The following is a 22526-nucleotide window of genomic DNA, read 5'->3' as shown; positions in this document are numbered from 1 at the left end:
GAAACTCATGCTTCCCAATAGACAAAGTCAACTGATGACAACCAACACCTGCTATCATCTCAGCTCCTGGGGAACTCACTCTAATAGGCATACTAAGTGTTTTGGTTGGCAATCCATGTTTATCAACAAATACCCTCGAAATGAATGAATGCGATGCACCAGTATCAAAAAGAACAACTGCGGGTACTGAATTAATCAAGAACTTACCAATCATCAGGTTCATTGTAAACCTCCTCCACATTAACATGATTTACATGACCCTTTTGGAAGGGGTTTGGCTTGCTGGATCCTGAGTTCTTCGCCCCTGGGCAATCTGTGGCATAGTGCCCCATAGCCTTACACCTGAAGCACTGCACCTGACTCAAATCCCTTGGCGCACGTGTAACCTGGTGGTTCTGGTTATTGTTCCCTCCATTGCCATTACCATTACCATACCATTACCTCTGCCATTGCCATTGTTACCCTTGTGCCCATTATGATGATGGTGGCCATTATGGTTGTGGCCATTCCCTCCATGATGATTATGATCATTACCTCCATGATGATTATGATGCCCATTACCTCCATTACCATGATATGAAGTGCGTGGCTTCTGCTGGGGTCCTGAATTATACCTGTTATTGTTGTTGTACTTCCTCTTGCGATTCTCTATGGCCTGTTGCTTTCCCTCCAGCACAATAGCCTTATCAATCAGGTCCTGACAATTCCTAAAAGTGGCAACTGTCAACTGAAGGCTCAACTCATCATTAAGGCCCTCCAAGAATTTCTCCTGCCTAGCTGCATCAGTGTTAACATCATTAGGAGCATAACGTGCAAGATTATTAAATTCCTCCACATACGCATTAACTGTGCGACCTCCCTGGCGCAAACTGCGGAACTCCTTCTTTTTCAAACTCATAGCACCAGTAGACACATGTGCAGCACGAAAAGCATCCTGAAACTGAGGCCATGTGATAGTAGCAATGGGATAAGTGACCAAGTAGTTGTCCCACCAAGCTGCAGCAGGACCCTCCAACAAATGTGAGGCAAACCTCACCCTCTCTGCATCAGTGCATCCAACCGTCTCCAGGTTCCTATTGACTGCACGGAGCCAATCATCAGCCACAATATGTTCAGGGGAACTGGAGAACCTCTAAGCATTCAACCTCAAGAACCTGGTAAGCATATCCACAAGTGGCGGTGGCGGCGGATTATTGTTGTTATTGTTGTTGTTCTGGTTCTGGACAAGCAACTGGATCAACTAAGCCTGTCCCTGAAGCAACTGTTGCATGTATGGCGGTACATCATTGCCATTGTTGTCTCCTCCTGCAGCATTACGCCTATTATCACGCCTCGGCGGCATCTGGTGGGCAAGCATAGATGAGTTATAGATATAATAGGGCCAAACGCTATGTATATATAAATATATTCTACCCATATGCATAATATGACCAAGCCAACAAAACACAACAACGAATAACAGCAACAAACAAACAAACAACAAACAATATGATAATATTATATATATATAGTCGAATAATTTCGACACTAAGCAATTTAACAAACAACTACCAATCAAGCAAACAATCTAGTATCTTCATACCACGAAAGTGGGCATAATCAGATACGCTAACACGATAACGTTGCAATATAAAGCAAGCATGAATGGTGGTCTCAGCACTAGTTCCTACTTAACTGTTCAAGATACTTGAGGGGGTTAACTAATAAACAGCAAGAAGTATAGCTGGTTTATAAAATAATCTTCACTACTATGGCTTTTCTAATCCATTTTCTAGGGTCACGTCCTACAGTCAAAACACTGCTCTGATACCATCTGTAACGACCAAACCTCGAAGGATTTGAGTCTCTGTGCTTACCGTACTAGTCCCTGGATCGAACTCGCTAGCACACACAGTATAGATGAATACCAGAATAGCAAGTGCATCATTTATTACAACGTATGATCCAGAATGTATAAAATAAAACAATATGCATAGCACTTGGCTAGCTTTATTCAATCAAATAGCGGAAAGTAGCAGAAAATAACAATGAGTCCCATCATAGCCCACTGGCGATGCTGAGTGCAGACTCGCGACCCTAACGGTACCTTACTCTTCGTCTGAATATCCTGCAACATGAGACGTTGCAGCCATATAGGTCAATACTTTGAATGTATTGGCAAGTTACACAGGATTAATAATATAGCAGACCTACATGTATATGCATAGTATAACAAAAGGAAGGCTTGGGGGTTTATTTTTGCAGAAAGCTGATTTTGTCCTCATAGCTACCTAATAGTCAAATTTTTATTTAGTTCTTTTATTACTACAATTAAATAGACAAGGTTGAGTTGGCAAAATCAACTCCAACCTACCCCTTATTAAGTTGCCCAACAAATTTATTCAGTGTCACATCTGTCAAGATCATCCAACAACTGTAATGGCATAGTGGCTCAAAGTTGCCCATAACCCGGGACACGGCTAATCATGATTAGTTTTAATACTCTACAGAGTTTAATACGCTTTACCCACTGGACCCAATCCGAAGATTGAGACGAAGTCTTTCAGCAGAGGGTCCCTTAACTACCTGACGGCCACATCCCACCTACATATGCTACATCTGTCGACACTGTCTGGGCCAGGGTTCCAACAACTGATCAACTAAGCCAGAGCCCATATAGCCAGTGGCCGCACATGGAAGCTACTAGTCACTAATGTTGGAAATATGCCCTAGAGGCAATAATAAATAGTTATTATTATATTTCTTTGTTCATGATAATTGTCTATTGTTCATGCTATAATTGTATTATCCGGAAATCGTAATACATTTGTGAATACATAGACCATAACGTGTCCCTAGTAAGCCTCTAGTTGACTAGCTCGTTGATCAACAGATAGTCATGGTTTCCTGACTATGGACATTGGATGTCATTGATAACGGGATCACATCATTAGGAGAATGATGTGATGGACAAGACCCAATCCTAAGCATAGCACAAAGATCGTGTAGTTCGTTTGCTAGAGCTTTTTCCAATGTCAAGTATCTTTTCCTTAGACCATGAGATCGTGCAACTCCCGGATGCCGTAGGAGTGCTTTGGGTGTGCCAAACGTCACAACGTAACTGGGTTACTATAAAGGTGCATTACGGGTATCTCCGAAAGTATCTGTTGGGTTGGCACGGATTGAGACTGGGATTTGTCACTCCGTATGACGGAGAGGTATCTCTGGGCCCACTCGGTAATGCATCATCATAATGAGCTCAATATGACTAAGGAGTTAGTCACGGGATCATGCATTACGGTACGAGTAAAGTGACTTGCCGGTAACGAGATTGAACAAGGTATTGGGATACCGACGATCGAATCTCGGGCAAGTAACGTACCGACTGACAAAGGGAATTGTATACGGGATTGATTGAATCCTCGACATCGTGGTTCATCCGATGAGATCATCGTGGAACATGTGGGAGCCAACATGGGTATCCAGATCCCGCTGTTGGTTATTGACCGGAGAGGCGTCTCGGTCATGTCTGCATGTCTCCCGAACCCGTAGGGTCTACACACTTAAGGTTCGGTGACGCTAGGGTTGTAGAGATATTAGTATGCGGAAACCCGAAAGTTGTTCGGAGTCCCGGATGAGATCCCGGACGTCACGAGGAGTTCCGGAGGTGAAGAATTATATATAGGAAGTCCAGTTTCGGCCACCGGGAAAGTTTCGGGGGTTATCGGTATTGTACCGGGACCACCGGAAGGGTCCCGGGGGTCCACCGGGTGGGGCCACCTATCCCGGAGGGCCCCATGGGCTGAAGTGGGAGGGGAACCAGCCCCTGGTGGGCTGGTGCGCCCCCCTTGGGCCTCCCCTGTGCCTAGGGTTGGAAACCCTAGGGGTGGGGCGCCCCCCACTTGGCTTGGGGGGGAAGCCACCTTCCCCCCCTTGGCCGCCGCCCCCCCTTGGAGATCTGATCTCCCAGGGCCAGCGCCCCCCCAGGGACCCTATATATAGTGGGGGGGAGGGAGGGCAGCAACACTACAGCCCCTGGCGCCTCCCTCACCCCCTGCAACACCTCTCCCTCCCGCTAGTGCTTGGCGAAGCCCTGCCGGGATCCCGCTACTTCCACCACCACGCCGTCATGCTGCTGGATCTCCATCAACCTCTCCTTCCCCCTTGCTGGATCAAGAAGGAGGAGACGTCGCTGCTCCGTACGTGTGTTGAACGCGGAGGTGCCGTCCGTTCGGCACTCGGTCATCGGTGATTTGGATCACGACGAGTACGACTCCATCAACCCCGTTCACTTGAACGCTTCCGCTCGTGATCTACAAGGGTATGTAGATGCACTCCTTTCCCCTCGTTGCTAGTAAACTCCATAGATGGATCTTGATGATGCGTAGAAAATTTTAAAATTCTGCAACGATCCCCAACAGCGGCATCATGAGCCAGGCCTATGCGTAGTTACTATGCACGAGTAGAACACAAAGAAGTTGTGGGTGTAGATGTTGTCAATTTTTCTTGCCACTACTAGTCTTATCTTGTTTCGGCGGTATTGTGGGATGAAGCGGCCCGGACCGACCTTACACGTACGCTTACGTGAGACAGGTTCCACCGACTGACATGCACTAGTTGCATAAGGTGGCTAGCGGGTGTCTGTCTCTCCCACTTTAGTCGGAACGGATTCGATGAAAAGGGTCCTTATGAAGGGTAAATAGAAATTGGCATATCACGTTGTGGTTTGACGTAGGTAAGAAACATTCTTGCTAGAAACCTATAGAAGCCACGTAAAAACATGCAACAACAATTAGAGGACGTCTAACTTGTTTTTGCAGCATGTGCCTTGTGATGTGATATGGACAGAAGATGTGATGAATGATATATGTGATGTATGAGATTGATCATATTCTTGTAATAGGAATCACGACTTGCATGTCGATGAGTATGACAACCGGTAGGAGCCATAGGAGTTGTCTTTATTTTTTGTATGACCTGCGTGTCATTGAATAACGCCATGTAAATTACTTTACTTTATTGCTAAACGCGTTAGCCATAGAAGTAGAAGTAATCGTTGGCGTGACAACTTCATGAAGACACGATGATGGAGATCATGATGATGGAGATCATGGTGTCATGCCGGTGACGAAGATGATCATGGCGCCCCGAAGATGGAGATCAAAGGAGCAAAATGACATTGGCCATATCATGTCACTATTTGATTACAGGTGATGTTTATCATGTTTTGCATCTTATTTTCTTAGAACGACGGTAGTAAGTAAGATGATCCCTTATACTAATTTCAAGAAAGTGTTCCCCCTAATTGTGCACCGTTGCGAAGGTTCGTTGTTTCGAAGCACCACGTGATGATCGGGTGTGATAGATTCTAACGTTCGCATACAACGGGTCTTAACGAGCCTAGCATGTACAGACATGGCCTCGGAACACACGCAATACACTTAGGTTGACTTGACGAGCCTAGCATGTACAGACATGGCCTCGGAACACGGAAGACCGAAAGGTCGAGCATGAGTCGTATAGAAGATACGATCAACATGGAGATGTTCACCGATCTTGACTAGTCCGTCTCACGTGATGATCGGACACGGCCTAGTTAACTCGGATCATGTTTCACTTAGATGACTGGAGGGATGTCTATCTGAGTGGGAGTTCATTGAATAATTTGATTAGATGAACTTAATTATCATGAACTTAGTCTAAAATCTTTACAATATGTCTTGTAGATCAAATGGCCCACGTTGTCCTCAACTTCAACGCGTTCCTAGAGAAAACCAAGCTGAAATATGATGGCAGCAACTATACGGACTGGGTCCGGAACCTGAGGATCATCCTCATAGCTGCCAAGAAAGATTATGTCCTAGAAGCACCGCTAGGTGAAGCACCCATCCCAGAGAACCAAGACGTTATGAACACTTGGCAATCACGTGATGATGATTACTCCCTCGTTCAGTGCGGCATGCTTTACAGCTTAGAACCGGGGCTCCAAAAGCGTTTTGAGAAACATGGAGCATATGAGATGTTCGAAGAGCTGAAAATGGTTTTCCAAGCTCATGCCCGGGTCGAGAGATATGAAGTCACCGACAAGTTCTTCAGTTGTAAAATGGAGGAAAATAGTTCTGTCAGTGAGCACATACTCAGAATGTCTGGGTTACACAACTGCTTGTCTCAGCTGGGAGTGAATCTCCCGGATGACGCGGTCATTGAAAGAATCCTTCAGTCGCTTCCACCAAGCTACAAGAGCTTTGTGATGAACTTCAATATGCAGGGGATGGAAAAGACCATTCCTGAGGTATATTCAATGCTGAAATCAGCGGAGGTGGAAATCAAAAAGGAACATCAAGTGTTGATGGTGAATAAAACCACTAAGTTCAAGAAAGGCAAGGGTAAGAAGAACTTCAAGAAAGACGGCAAGGGAGTTGCCGCGCCCGGTAAAACAGTTGCCGGGAAGAAGCCAAGGAATGGACCCAAGCCTGAGACTGAGTGCTTTTATTGCAAGGGAAGTGGTCACTGGAAGCGGAACTGCCCCAAATATTTAGCGGACAAGAAGGCCGGCAACACCAAAGGTATATGTGATATACAAGTAATTGATGTGTACCTTACCAGTACTCGTAGTAGCTCCTGGGTATTTGATACCGGTGCGGTTGCTCATATTTGTAACTCAAAACAGGAGCTACGGAATAAACGGAGACTGGCGAAGGACGAGGTGACGATGCGCGTCGGGAATGGTTCCAAGGTCGATGTGATCGCCGTCGGCACGCTACCTCTGCATTTACCTACGGGATTAGCTTTAAACCTCAATAATTGTTATTTAGTGCCAGCTTTGAGAATGAACATTGTATCTGGATCTCGTTTAATGCGAGATGGCTACTCATTTAAATCCGAGAATAATGGTTGTTCTATTTATATGAGAGATATGTTTTATGGTCATGCCGCGCTGGTCAATGGTTTATTCTTAGTGAATCTCGAATGTGATGTTACACATATTCATACTGTGAATACCAAAAGATGTAAAGTTGATAACGATAGTCCCACATACTTGTGGCACTGCCGCCTTGGTCACATTGGTGTCAAGCGCATGAAGAAGCTCCATGCAGATGGACTTTTAGAGTCTCTCGATTATGAATCATTTGACACATGCGAACCATGCCTCATGGGAAGATGACCAAGACTCCGTTCTCTGGAACAATGGAACGAGCAACCAACTTATTGGAAATCATACATACTGATGTGTGCGGTCCAATGAGTGTTGAGGCTCGCGGTGGCTATCGTTATGTTCTCACTCTCACTGATGACTTGAGTAGATATGGGTATGTCTACCTAATGAAACACAAGTCTGAGACATTTGAAAAGTTCAAGGAATTTCAGAGTGAGGTTGAGAATCAACGTGACAGGAAAATAAAGTTCTTACGATCAGATCGTGGAGGAGAATATTTAAGTCACGAATTTGGTACGCACTTAAGGAAATGTGGAATCGTTTCACAACTCACGCCGCCTGGAACACCTCAGCCTAACGGTGTGTCCGAACGTCGTAATCGCACTCTATTGGATATGGTGCGATCTATGATGTCTCTTACCGATCTACCGCTCTCATTTTGGGGCTATGCTTTAGAGACTGCTGCATTCACTTTAAATAGGGCTCCGTCGAAATCCGTTGAGACGACACCGTATGAATTATGGTTTGGGAAGAAACCTAAGCTGTCGTTTCTAAAAGTTTGGGGATGCGATGCTTATGTCAAGAAACTTCAACCTGAAAAGCTCGAACCCAAATCGAAAAAATGCGTCTTCATAGGATACCCTAAGGAAACTATCGGGTATACCTTCTACCTTAGATCCGAAGGCAAGATCTTCGTTGCCAAGAACGGGTCCTTTCTGGAGAAAGAGTTTCTCTCGAAAGAATTAAGTGGGAGGAAAGTGGAACTTGATGAGGTGATAGTCACCCCTTCCGAACCGGAAAGTAGCGCAGCGCGGGAAGATGTTCCTGTGGTGCCTACACCGACTGGGGAGGAAGTTAATGATGATGATCATGAAGCTTCGAATCAAGTTACTGCTGAACTTCGTAGGTCCACAAGGACACGTTCTGCACCAGAGTGGTACGGCAACCCTGTCCTGGAAATCATGTTGTTAGACAACGGTGAACCTTCGAACTATGAAGAAGCGATGGCGGGCCCGGATTCCGACAAATGGCTAGAAGCCATGAAATCCGAGATAGGATACATGTATGAAAACGAAGTATGGACTTTGACTGACTTGCCCGATGAACGGCGAGCCATAGAAAATAAATGGATCTTTAAGAAGAAGACAGACGCAGACGGTAATGTAACCATCTACAAGGCTCGACTTGTCGCTAAGGGTTATCGACAAGTTCAAGGGGTTGACTACGATGAGACTTTCTCACCCGTAGCGAAGCTGAAGTCCGTCCGAATCATGTTAGCAATTGCCGCATACTATGATTATGAGATATGGCAGATGGACGTCAAAACGGCATTCCTTAACGGCTTTCTTAAGGAAGAATTGTATATGATGCAGCCGGAAGGTTTTGTCGATCCTAAGAATGCTAACAAGGTATGCAAGCTCCAGCGCTCCATCTATGGGCTGGTGCAAGCATCTCGGAGTTGGAACATTCGATTTGATGAGATGATCAAAGCGTTTGGATTTACACAGACTTATGGAGAAGCCTGTGTTTACAAGAAAGTGAGTGGGAGCTCTGTAGCATTTCTCATATTATATGTGGATGACATACTATTGATGGGAAATGATATAGAATTCTTGGAAAGTATAAAGGCCTACTTGAATAAGTGTTTTTCAATGAAGGACCTTAGAGAAGCTGCTTATATATTAGGCATCAAGATCTATAGAGATAGATCAAGACGCCTCATTGGTCTTTCACAGAGTACGTACCTTGACAAGATATTGAAGAAGTTCAATATGGATCAGTCCAAGAAGGGGTTCTTGCCTGTATTGCAAGGTGTGCAATTGAGCACGGCTCAATGCCCGACCACGGCAGAAGATAGAGAAAAGATGAGTTTCATCCCCTATGCCTTGGCCATAGGGTCTATTATGTATGCCATGCTGTGTACCAGACCTGATGTAAACCTTGCCATAAGTTTGGTAGGAAGGTACCAAAGTAATCCTGGCATGGAACACTGGACAACGGTCAAGAATATCCTGAAGTACCTGAAAAGGACTAAGGATATGTTTCTCGTATATGGAGGTGACAAAGAGCTCGTCGTAAAGGGTTACGTCGACGCTAGCTTCGACACAGATCTGGATGACTCGAAGTCACAAACCGGATACGTGTATATTTTGAATGGAGGGGCAGTAAGCTAGTGCAGTTGCAAGCAAAGCGTCGTGGCGGGATCTACATGTGAAGCGGAGTACATGGTAGCCTCAGAGGCAGCACAGGAAGCAGTCTGGATAAAGGAGTTCATTACCGACCTAGGGGTGATTCCCAATGCGTCGGGCCCGATGACTCTCTTCTGTGACAACACTGGAGCTATTGCCCTTGCCAAGGAGCCCAGGTTTCACAGAAAGACCAGGCATATCAAGCGTCGCTTCAACTCCATTCGTGATAGTGTTCAAAATGGAGACATAGATATTTGTAAAGTACATACGGACCTGAATGTAGCAGATCCGTTAACTAAACCTCTCCCTAGAGCAAAACATGATCAACACCAGAACTCTATGGGTGTTCGATTCATCACAATGTAACTAGATTATTGACTCTAGTGCAAGTGGGAGACTGTTGGAAATATGCCCTAGAGGCAATAATAAATAGTTATTATTATATTTCTTTGTTCATGATAATTGTCTATTGTTCATGCTATAATTGTATTATTCGGAAATCGTAATACATGTGTGAATACATAGACCATACCGTGTCCCTAGTAAGCCTCTAGTTGACTAGCTCGTTGATCAATAGATAGTCATGGTTTCCTGACTATGGACATTGGATGTCATTGATAACGGGATCACATCATTAGGAGAATGATGTGATGGACAAGACCCAATCCTAAGCATAGCACAAAGATCGTGTAGTTCGTTTGCTAGAGCTTTTTCCAATGTCAAGTATCTTTTCCTTAGACCATGAGATCGTGCAACTCCCGGATGCCGTAGGAGTGCTTTGGGTGTGCCAAACGTCACAACGTAACTGGGTGACTATAAAGGTGCACTACGGGTATCTCCGAAAGTATCAGTTGGGTTGGCACGGATCGAGACTGGGATTTGTCACTCCGTATGACGGAGAGGTATCTCTGGGCCCACTCGGTAATGCATCATCATAATGAGCTCAATGTGACTAAGGAGTTAGTCACGGGATCATGCATTACGGTACGAGTAAAGTGACTTGCCAGTAACGAGATTGAACAAGGTATTGGGATACCGACGATCGAATCTCGGGCAAGTAACGTACCGATTGACAAAGGGAATTGTATACGGGATTGATTGAATCCTCGACATCGTGGTTCATCCGATGAGATCATCATGGAACATGTGGGAGCCAACATGGGTATCCAGATCCCGCTGTTGGTTATTGACCGGAGAGGCGTCTCGGTCATGTCTGCATGTCTCCCGAACCCGTAGGGTCTACACACTTAAGGTTCGGTGACGCTAGGGTTGTAGAGATATTAGTATGCGGAAACCCTAAAGTTGTTCGGAGTCCCGGATGAGATGCCGGACGTCACGAGGAGTTCCGGAATGGTCCGGAGGTGAAGAATTATATATAGGAAGTCCAGTTTCGGCCACCGGGAAAGTTTCGGGGGTTATCGGCATTGTATCGGGACCACCGGAAGGGTCCCGGGGGTCCACCGGGTGGGGCCACCTATCCCGGAGGGCCCCATGGGCTGAAGTGGGAGGGGAACCAGCCCCTGGTGGGCTGGTGCGCCCCCCTTGGGCTCCCCTGCGCCTAGGGTTGGAAACCCTAGGGGTGGGGGCGCCCCCCACTTGGCTTGGGGGGGAGCCACCTTCCCCCCCCTTGGCCGCCACCCCCCCTTGGAGATCTGATCTCCCAAGGCCGGCGCCCCCAGGGACCCTATATATAGTGGGGGGAGGGAGGGCAGCAACACTACAGCCCCTGGCGCCTCCCTCACCCCCTGCAACACCTCTCCCTCCCGCTAGTGCTTGGCGAAGCCCTGCCGGGATCCCGCTACTTCCACCACCACGCCGTCGTGCTGCTGGATCTCCATCAACCTCTCCTTCCCCCTTGCTGGATCAAGAAGGAGGAGACGTCGCTGCTCTGTACGTGTGTTGAACGCAGAGGTGCCGTCCGTTCGGCACTCGGTCATCGGTGATTTCGATCACGACGAGTACGACTCCATCAACCCCGTTCACTCGAATGCTTCCGCTCGCGATCTACAAGGGTATGTAGATTCACTCCTTTCCCCTCGTTGCTAGTAAACTCCATAGATTGATCTTGGTGATGCGTAGAAAATTTTAAAATTCTGCAACGATCCCCAACAACTAAGTCTGTCTGATCTTTTTGAACCTGGGCGGCATTCCACTTAGGGTGCACTCTCATGGGCGCATGGCCTTAGAAAAGGTGCAAGACCCCATGATGCCTTCCCTCAACACCAAGCAATACCACTTCCGCCCAGAGGTGAGTTAAATCCTGAGTTACTACTCAATTGTTATATATATAATCCTCACATAAACTCAATGAATACACAAACCACCCCCGTCTACAAAGCATAGCAACCTACAACTACCACGATTTGCAAAGACGGGAAGATAGCTCAACAGCACAGCAAAAATAATATAGTAATCCTATACATGCATATATTCATAGTGTGATATAACTACATGCATAGAAAACAATAGGTAAAGGATGATCAACATGTAACTTGCCTTGGTTCTGGTTCAGAAAGTCACACTCCTGACAATAGCTCGCGTCGCACTCCGGACAATCTACACGTTTCACACCATTCAACAAATCAATCATCAGAACACGAATAGAACCAAAACAAAACCAACAGCAAGAAAACCATTTTAAAACTCAACAACAGAAGCTTAACAGCACCTAAAATGCACTATGGTCACAACGCAAAAAGAATCACTCGATTCCGATAAACGGTTTGAGAGTTATGGCCTCCGGAAGATTTAATTCAAATTCAAACAAATTCAAATTTGAACAGTGCAAACATGTGCAAAGTTGGTACTGTGATAATGTGCTGATTTTTGTGAGATCATAGGAAAAAGAATTACCTAAATTGGACATACGAATTAGGAGTTATAGCTAATGGAAGTTTTAGTTGCAAAACTGAAAAGGACAAAACCCAAAAGAAAACTCCTGGCTGCTCATGCGTTTACTGTAGCGGTGGCCATGTGTCATCTCGTGATTGGCCTAGGCCGTGCTGTGCGCGTGTGCTCACCAGAGAACAGGGGAACAGCGGTGGCGATTCGGGCGTCGGTGGTGGCGCTCCTCCGGCGACTCTCCGACGATGGGGAAGTGACGGGAGGATGCGGCGGTGAGTGGCGAAGGCGGTGGTGGTGCTCAACGGCGGCGGGGCGTCGTCGAACGGCGGTGGTGACGAAGTGAACTGCGGCGAGCTCCGGTGAGGTCGGACGGCTTGTTCCTCTCCCTCTGCTGCGTCTTCGGCAACACAAATACGTTAGGCGGCGGAGTGGGGAATCCAAAGAAACGAACTGCGGCGACAAGGGCTTACTAACGGCGACGAAATCAACCGGCGAACGACGGCGAACTATGAGCTCGACGACGAGAACATATTAGATGAACTGGAAATAATATTCTGCACATTATGAACATTTTTAAACAGGGGAGAAGTCACGTTATCTCCACTCCAATAAATTTCCTTTGTTGCATAATGATTTGAATATTTCAGAAAAAAGCAAATAATGCAATAAAAATATGATATGCATATGAATGATCTAATAACATCCTAATTTAGGAAAATTGGGATGTTACATTGAGGATTGGAGCTAATGCATAAAAACTGGGTATGAAAAGAGTATGATCAATGTATTACTTGCCTTGCTGACAATCCGCAAAACCTAGGGACTCGTAGTAGCACGCTTCGCACTCCGGGAATTCTATCGCTAACAAACAATAGCATACATAAGCAATCAATCACGGATGCGCAGGTAAAGCTCAAATAAGAAGAACTAACCAGAAAGTTCAATTTAAGAACTCCGGTTTGCAAAAAGAATCAAATCAAACGGAGCAACGAAACTCAAACTGCGAAAGAAACAAGATTCGATTACTAATCTGGACTAAAGTCAAATTTTACAGTACCAAAATCTTGTTCAAGTTGATTAAACAGAAAGAGGGTTTCGAGACGAAGATCTAGGCGCTTGAATCGCCTGATTCCGATAAACGAGCGAAAAGATAAACTAAAACGAAAATCGGATCAGAAATCGCGATCGAAAATAATCACGCAAAACCCGAGAAAAAGAAAAACTGACGAACAGGCTAATGAACGAACGTTCGTTGTCTGTAACTAACGAGCGAAAACCGTTCGTTAAAACGAACGTACGGACGAACGTCCGCTAAATAATCTAAACCGAGAAAACCAACGAACCTATCTAAAACAAAAAACGTAACTACGTTTTTTTAAAAACGACGGTTTTTACCTAAAACGGAAAAAAACGGCGGCTCTGGATCGTATCGGCGGTGGCGGCACGGGGCGACGCTGGCGGCGGCGGTGGTGGCGATTTGGGGGCGGGGGCGGCGGCTTATAAAGGGGAGGGGGAGGGTGGCTTGCGGGAGGGGGCGGGAGGAGTCCCGGGCGGCGGCGGCTGCCAAGTCCTAGCTGGACTCGGGCACGGCGGAGGCGGTGGCGCGGCGCGGGCCGGCGGCCTGGCTCGGCTGGGCCTTGGCCCAGTCGGGCGCGGAAGAAGTTTTTTTTAAACAAATTCCGCCGAAAATAAATCCTAGAAAAATAAATAAAAAACTAAAAATGCCAAAACAAATTTTCACCGTCTAAATAAAATATTTAGAACAAGATGAACATTTTCTTGGCCCTAAAATGCAATTTTGAAAACATGCAATTTTTCTAATGCAAATAAAATAGCAATAAAATCCGAATAAAAACAAAATTTGATTTTAATATTTTTCCTCCAATATTTCATTTATTTTGGAGAAGTCATATTATCTCCTCTCATATATTTTAATATGAAATATTTTCGGAGATAAAAATAATTAAAACAAATAATCCTTGTTTCAGTATTTGATAAAATTCAAATATGGAAACAGTGAAATCCCCAACTCTCTCCGAGGGTCCTTGAGTTGCTTAGAATTTCGAGGATCACGAAACGATGCAACAAAAATATGATATGCATGAATGATCTATGTATAACATTCCAAATTGAAAATTTGGGATGTTACAAACCTACCCCCCTTAAGATGAATCTCGCCCTCGAGATTCGGGTTGGCTAGAAAATAGGTGTGGGTGGTCTTTGCAAAGATCATCCTCTCGCTCCCAGGTGGCTTCATCCTCGGTATGGGGGCTCCACTAAACTTTGCAAAACTTGATAACCTTGCTGCGGGTGACTCGGCTGGCAAATTCAAGAATCCTGACTGGCTTCTCCTCATAGGTCAGATCACTGTCCAACTGAATTGCTTCTAGAGGCACTGTATCTCTTAGTGATATATCAACCATTTCAGCATGACACTTGTTCAACTGTGAAACATGAAACACATCATGAACTCCTGACAGTCCTTCAGGTAACTCCAACTTGTAGGCAACCTCTCCCATACGTTCCAAAATTCGGTACGGTCCTACAAATCTCGGGGCTAACTTTCCCTTAACTCCAAAACGTTTCACTCCTCGCAGAGGTGACACTCGTAGATATGCTCTGTCTCCAATTTTATAGGTTACTTCCTTGCGTTTCGAATCTGCATAACTCTTCTGCCTGGACTGAGCTACCTTCAGTCTATCTCGAATCAACTTAACCTTCTCTTCAGACTCCTTGATCAAATCTGGTCCAAACAACTGTCGGTCTCCAACTTCATCCCACATCAACGGTGTTCTGCACCTTCGTCCATACAGGGCTTCGAACGGTGCCATCTTCAAACTGGCTTGATAGCTATTATTGTATGAGAACTCCACGTAGGGCAAATTGTCATCCCAACTAGATCCATAATCTAGTGCACAAGCTCTCAACATATCCTCCAGAATCTGGTTGACTCTCTCGGTCTGTCCATCTGTCTGCGGATGGAATGATGTACTGAACTCTAGCCTTGTTCCCAAAGTCTGGTGCAACTGATGCCAAAACTTTGAGGTAAACTGTGTTCCTCTATCTGATACGATGGTCCTCGGAACTCCATGCAGACATACGATCCTGGTCATGTATATCTTGGCCAACTTCGCACTTGTATAGGTGGTTTTCACCGGGATAAAGTGAGCTACTTTGGTCAAGCCATCAACTACTACCCATATAGAATCATATCTTGATTTGGTCCTGGGCAATCCGGTGATGAAATCCATGCCAAGCTTATCCCACTTCCATTCGGGTATCGGCATAGGCTATGACAATCCTGCTGGCTTTTGATGTTCCGCCTTCACTCTCTGACATACATCACATACGGATACATACTCGGCAATATCTTTGTCATCCTTCTGAGCTTCTCGAATCTTTCCTAACAATGTAGACTGAACTTCCATTGTTGCAACAAAACCTCTAGGAACAATCTCCAATCGAAGTTCCCTGAGATCCTCTGCTAACTCCTTTGGCAATCCTGTGCTTACGAGGGTGTTAGCATAACTCTTCCGGCTCAAAGCATCTGCTACGACATTGGCCTTGCCTGGATGATAGTGAAGCTTCATGTCATAATCCTTTTTAAGCTCCAACCATCTCCTCTGCCTAAGGTTCAGCTCCTTCTGTGTGAAAATGTACTTCAAACTCTTATGATCCGTGTACACATCACAACGGTTTCCAATAAGGTAATGCCTTCAAGTCTTGAGCGCATGCGCTACAGCTGCTAACTCCAAATCATGCGTGGCATAATTCAATTCATGCGGTTCTAGTTGTCGTGAGGCATACGAAACAACTCTTCCATCCTGCATCAGCACACTTCCAAGTCCTAAGCGAGAGGCGTCGCAATACACCTGGAAATCCTTGCGTATATCCGATAGAATCAGCACTGGGGCTGTAGTCAGACGTTTCTTTAACTCCTGAAAACTCGCCTCACATTCTTCCGTCCATATAAATTTGGTATCCTTCTTCAATAACTCCGTCATTGGCTTCGCAATCTTGGAAAAATTCTCAATGAATCTCCGATAGTATCCTTCGAGTCCAAGAAAACTGCGGATCTCGCTAACTGAAGTGGGTGCCAACCATTCAGTGACCGACTGAACCTTGGTGGGGTCTACTGCTATACCTTCTCTTGATATAACATGTCCAAGGAATCCAACTTCCTTCAACCAAAACTCACATTTGCTGAACTTGGCATACAACTGATGTTCCCTGAGTTTCTCGAGAACTAAACGCAAATGCTCCTTGTGCTCCTCTTCATTCTTCGAGTATACCATTATATCATCAATGAACACCACAACAAACTTATCCAAATATTCCATAAACACCTTGTTCATCATGCTCATGAAGTAGGCAGGGGCGTTAGTCAGTCCAAATGACATGACCGTATACTCATACAACACGTACCTTGTGGTAAATGCGGTCTTTGGTATATCCTCCTCCCGAATTTTCAGCTGGTGATATCCTGATCGTAGATCGATCTTTGAAAACACTTTAGCTCCTTGCAGCTGGTCAAACAAATCATTGATCATCGTCAAAGGGTATTTGTTCTTGATCGTCACCTCATTCAACGCCCGATTCTCAACCAAGAGCACTGGGGCTCCCCACGGTGATGAACTTCGTCGAATGTAACCTTTCTCCAATAACTCCTTGATCTGCTTCTTAATCTCTTCCAGATCATTTGCGGGCATCCGGTAGGGTCTCTTTGATATTGGCCCGGTGCCTGGCAACAGTTCTATCAAAAACTCGATGTCCTGATCTGGCGGCATGCCTGGTAATTCTTCTGGAAATACATCTAGGTAATCCTTTACGACATGCACTTCCTCCTGAACAACTCCTGAGAGGGAATTTACTTGGGTTCTCCTTGTCGTGCCTGGATACATACTTGATCCTTTTTCCCTCCGGGGTGGTGAGATAAATTGACTTACTAGCACAGTCAATGCTTCCTCCATACTTTGACATCCAGTCCATGCCTAATATCACATCCAATCCTTGTGACTCCAAAAGGTCGGACGGGAAAACATGGCTACCAATGGTTAAGGGTATCCGGTCGCACCATCGGCTAGCCATATACTCTGCTCCAGGTGAACTTACTAACAGAGGGGTCCTAAGGGCTTGGGTTGGTAGTTTAAACTTATCCACGAATCCCCTTGATATGTATGAATGTGATGCACCAGTATCAAAAAGAACAAGGGCGGTAAAAGACTTAACCAAAAACTTACCGATAACCGCGTTTGGCTGCTCTTCAACCTCCTCCACGTTAACGTGGTTCACTTGTCCTTTGTTGAATGGATTGGGCTTCTTCCCAGCGCTCCCATTACCATTTCCATTCTTCGCTTCAGGGCACTCCGTGGTGTAGTATCCAGTCTTCCCGCACTTGAAGCAAGTAATGTGTCTTAGGTCTCTCTTGGCGGGTGTGGCTGGATTGGAGCGGTTCTGATTGTTGCTTGTTTCGTTCCCAGTCCCATTCTTGGAACCATTGTGGTTATGTGAACTTCCTCCGTTGTGGTTATGACCTCCATGGTTATGAACAAGTCCTCCCGAGTTCGGGGTTAGACGAGGCTTCTGCTGAGCTCCTGAGTTGTATCTTCCTTGCCCATACTTCCTCTTACGGCTCTCAATCTGCTGCTGCTTCCCTTCAATCGTGAGAGCCTTATCTACCAATTCATGGTAGTTGTTGAATGTTGCCACCATCAACTGCATGCTCATCTCATTGTTCAGCCCTTCCATAAACTTCTCCTGCTTCACGGCATCTGTGGCCACATCATCAGGGCATAGCGAGATAACTTGCTAAACTCATCCACGTACTGAGCTACAGTACGGTTCCCCTGGCGTAAGTTGCGAAATTCACGCTTCTTCATATTCATAGCTCCAGTTAAGACATGGGCTGTGCGGAAAGCTTGCTGAAACTAATCCCAAGTGACGTTGGCTATGGGGAAAGTGGTCGTATAATTCTCCCACCATGAGGCTGCTGCTCCATCCAATTGATGTGCGGCAAAGCGCACCTTCTCAGCATCTGTGCAACCTGCGGTGGTCAACTCCCTTCCAATACGGCGTAGCCAATCATCAGCAACTATAGGCTCGGTGCTACTGGAAAACACAGGCGGCTGCAACCTTAGAAAGCGAGCTAAGTTGTCAACTGGAGGCGGGTTGTTGTTGTTGTTGCCTTGGTTATGGACTAACAATTGCATCAAGGCATTCTGCTGCTGGATCAACTGAGTGAGCTCCGGCGGGAAGGCAAATCCGGTGTCACGTCTCGAAGGCATCTGATGGGTTTAGAGGGGAGAGATTAGAATAGAAAAGGGGTCTAGTGAGAAAGCACTACCCATATGCACATGAGAGAAACACAATCATATCACTCAATCAATCAAGCAAGGGCATACAAATGGTCTAGAACTATATACAGGGGGAATACTACTAATCATTTGGTGGTCTACTAGAAATTTTGATCGGTGGAAGAGTCCATGATGTCTGCTCCAGCTTCGTCTTCAAAGTCATCTTCACTGGGGTCGGAGTCGGTGTCGTCGGTGATGATGTAGTTCTCCGGGCAAGTGGAATCGTCGTCCTCTCCTTCTGGCGCGGGGTCTCCCATGAATACTCCGATCTTCTTTATCAGGTCGTCATTCTTCTCCAATAGTGTTGCAATTTCCTCCTCATATCCATCGCGTGTAGACTTAAGTTCTTCTTCCAGCTCGACGATCCTTGTCTTCGCCTTCTTCAAATCTATCATGTCTGCGCACATCTGATTCTCCTGGCGTCGAATATGCTGGTTTAACTCCTGGATGAAAGCTGCAAGGGATCTGTCCTTCTTGGTGCTGATCATCTCCCATTGCTCATCTCCCACATATCTGGTAGATAGTGTCCTTGAGCTCCTTGTTGTAGACTTCTCCAATACGTCCCATGGTAATGTGGGCTGCCATGCTCTTGCCTAGACTCCAGGTTGGTGCATCAAAGGAAAACTCTATGGGCTTAGTGACTGGTGTGAACGTCCTTCCTGGAACTTGAACTCAAATCATCCAGCGCTCCTCTTCTGGTAAAGTGGCATTGTAGGTCCCAGTGAAGCTTGGTATTCCGATGTTTAGATACCTAGTGACTTCCTTCAAGTGCCGTCCAAAGGGTGTGTCTTCATCCGGTTGTGCAAACTTGTTCCTCAAATCCGCCATCCTAAAGAGTAGAAAATGGTGAGGAGTCAGAAATGAGTAGAGAAGAGTGACCTATGGCTTATCTTAGTGGTCGTGTCCTACACTCAGCGTGTGCTCTGATACCATCTTGTAGCGACCCGACCTCAAACGGTCAAGTCTCTGTACTTCTGTGTCATCCCTGGATCGGTAATGCTGACACACACAGTACTCGAAGGATTTATAACAGAGTAGCAATCACACACTTATTACATCGAATGTCTCAAGAGAGAACTTATTACAATAAATATGGCATAACGCCATCTAATACGATAACAACGGAAGGCTTGGAAGATAAAGTGAGTCCATCAACTCCAATGGCATAGCTGAGCTGCACGGCAGCGACCTAACGAACCTTACTCCTCGTCTGGAAAGTCTGCAACATAATACGTTACAGCCCGAAAACGGGTCAGCACATGGAATATGCTGGCAATATAACACAGTAGAGCAAGAACAGAATAATACTATTACTACATGCATATTTGGCTGGTGGAAAGGCTCTATGGTTATAGTTTTGCGAAAAGCCAATTTTTTCCTACAACAAAGGAATAAGTTTTATTTAACTATCATGGTAGTTGAAACTTCATTGAGAAGGTTCCTCCAACTCAATCCCAATTAAAAGTGATTATCAACCCAACAATATTAAATTAGAGTGATGAGATACTTAGGATAATCCAAGTACTAGATACTCAAGATGTCCATAACCGGGGACATGGCTAACCATGATTAGATTGTACACTCTGCAGAGCTTTGCGGACTTTTCCCCACAAGACTCGATCTCCTCCGTTGGATTTCTCGCACTACATGGTGTTTGAGAAACGGATGACCGAGACACATTCTTTCAGAAGCATTAACTCTAACCCCGGGTAGACAGTACCAACCTACATCCCTCTACATCTGCTAGCCTACCACTGGAAGAGGTCATGCAACTTACTCAACTATGCTAGAGCCCATAATAGCTTGTGGCTGCACACGGAAGTTTCTAGCATGAAATATCTCAGTTCCCTTTGAGCCTGGGTGGCGGACCTTAGGATTATCACACGGGTACTCTGGGATATCCTAGGACAACACTGGATTCTCCAGGTGCCCGACAAGCAATCCACCCAGATGTGTATTAAAGTTCCCATCTTAAGTTGAACCATTAATTAACAATCTCACATCTGTCAAGGATTCACTCAACCACGTCTACGAGCATAGCATAGCAATATAAGCAATACATAGAAGTAACTCCCAAGGGTTTGATAATAACACGGCAATAGGTTCTACCTCATCAACTACTTCCCAATACCCACAAGTTAATCACATCCTAATCATCCAGTGTTTGAGGATTGGAGCTAATGCATAAAAACTGGGTATGAAAAGAGTATGATCAATGTGTTACTTGCCTTGCTGATGATCCGCAAAACCTAGGGACTCGTAGTAGCATGCTTCGCACTCCGGGAATTCTATCGCTAACAAACAATAGCATACATAAGCAATCAATCACGGATGCACGGGTAAAGCTCAAATAAGAAGAACTAACCAGAAAGGTCAACTTAAGAACTCCGGTTTGCAAAAGAATCAAATCAAACGGAGCAACGAAACTCAAACTGCGAAAGAAACAAGATTTGATTACTAATCTGGACTAAAGCCAAATTTTACAGTACCAAAATCTTGTTCAAGTTGATTAAACAGAAAGAGGGTTTCGAGACGAAGATCTAGGCGCTTGAATCGCCTGTTTCCGATAAACGAGCGAAAAGATAAACTGAAACGAAAATCGGATCAGAAATCGCGATCGAAAATAATCACGAAAAACCCGAGAAAAAGAAAAACTGACGAACAGGCTAACGAACGAACATTCGTTGTCTGTAACTAATGAGCGAAAACCGTTCGTTAAAACGAACATACGGACGAACGTCCGCTAAATAATCTAAACCAAGAAAACCAACGAACCAATCTAAAACAAAAAACGTAACTAGGGTTTTTTTTAAAACCGACGGTTTTTACCTAAACTGGAAAAAAACGGCGGCTCCGGATCGGATCGGCGGCGGCGGCACGGGGCGACGCTGGCGGCGGCGGCTGGCGACGAGGCGAGGCACGGCAGGCGGTGGCTGCTGCTGCTGCGTGCGGCGGCGGTGGTGGCTATTTGGGGGCGAGGGCGGCGGCTTATAAAGGGGAGGGGGAGGGTGGCTTGTGGGAGGGGGCGGGAGGAGTCCCGAGCGGCGACGGCGGTGGCTGCCGAGTCCTGGCCGGACTCTGGCACGGCGGAGGCGGTGGCGCGGCGCGGGCCGGCGGCCTGGCTCGGTTGGGCCTCGGCCTAGTCGGGCGCGGAAGAAGTTTTTTTTAAATAGATTCCGCCGAAAATAAATCCTAGAAAAAAAAATAAAAATCTAAAAATGCCAAAACAAATTTTTACCGTCTAAATAAAATATTTAGAACAAGATGAACATTTTCTTGGCCCTAAAGTGCAATTTTGAAAACATGCAATTTTTCTAATGCAAATAAAATAGCAATAAAATCCGAATAAAAACAAATATTTGATTTTAATATTTTTCCTCCAATATTTCATTTATTTTGGAGAAGTCATATTATCTCCTCTCATATATTTTAATATGAAATATTTTCAGAGAGAAAAATAATTAAAACAAATAATCCTCGTTTTAGTATATGATAAAATTCAAATATGGAAACAGTGAAATCCCCAACTCTCTCCGAGGGTCCTTGAGTTGCTTAGAATTTCGAGGATCGCGAAACGAAATGCAACAAAAATATGATATGCATGAATGATCTATGTATAACATTCCAAATTGAAATTTTGGGATGTTACACAAAATTATGCTAGGTAGCATTCCACATCAAAAATTATCTTTTTTTATCATTTACCTACTCGAGGACTAGCAGGAATTAAGCTTGGGGATGCTGATACGTCTCCGTCGTATATATAATTTTTGATTGTTCCATTCCAATATTCTACAACTTTCATATATTTTTGGCAACTTTTTATACTATTTTTGGGGACTAACATATTGATCCAGTGCCCAGTGACAGTTCCTGTTTGTTGCATGTTCTTGTTTCGCAGAATATCCATATCAAACGGAGTCCAAACGGGATAAAAAAGGACGGAGATTATTTTTGGAACGGAGAATATGGGAAGGAAAATCCATGCGAGACGGTGGCCGAGGG

At 45.3% G+C, this 22526-nt stretch overlaps 1 protein-coding gene across 1 annotated transcript in view; it reads right to left on the bottom strand.

Annotated features, from left to right (window-relative positions):
* Positions 1 to 203: 203 nt before the first annotated feature.
* Positions 204 to 22526, bottom strand: part of LOC141025911 (uncharacterized) — a 31468-nt gene continuing 9145 nt past the window's right edge. Inside the window, exons 2-7 of the mRNA XM_073501850.1 lie at positions 16060 to 16803; positions 15681 to 15738; positions 14731 to 15110; positions 1037 to 1121; positions 562 to 934; positions 204 to 313 (exon numbers count right to left, since the gene is read on the bottom strand). Of these exons, the coding sequence (XP_073357951.1) occupies positions 204 to 313; positions 562 to 934; positions 1037 to 1121; positions 14731 to 15110; positions 15681 to 15738; positions 16060 to 16803 (1750 nt within the window). The remainder of the gene's footprint in view (positions 314 to 561; positions 935 to 1036; positions 1122 to 14730; positions 15111 to 15680; positions 15739 to 16059; positions 16804 to 22526) is intronic.

Source organism: Aegilops tauschii, chromosome 6 (assembly GCF_002575655.3).
Source record: "Aegilops tauschii subsp. strangulata cultivar AL8/78 chromosome 6, Aet v6.0, whole genome shotgun sequence".
NCBI classification, from domain to species: domain Eukaryota; kingdom Viridiplantae; phylum Streptophyta; class Magnoliopsida; order Poales; family Poaceae; genus Aegilops; species Aegilops tauschii.
This window is presented reverse-complemented; position numbering and strand designations above follow the sequence as displayed.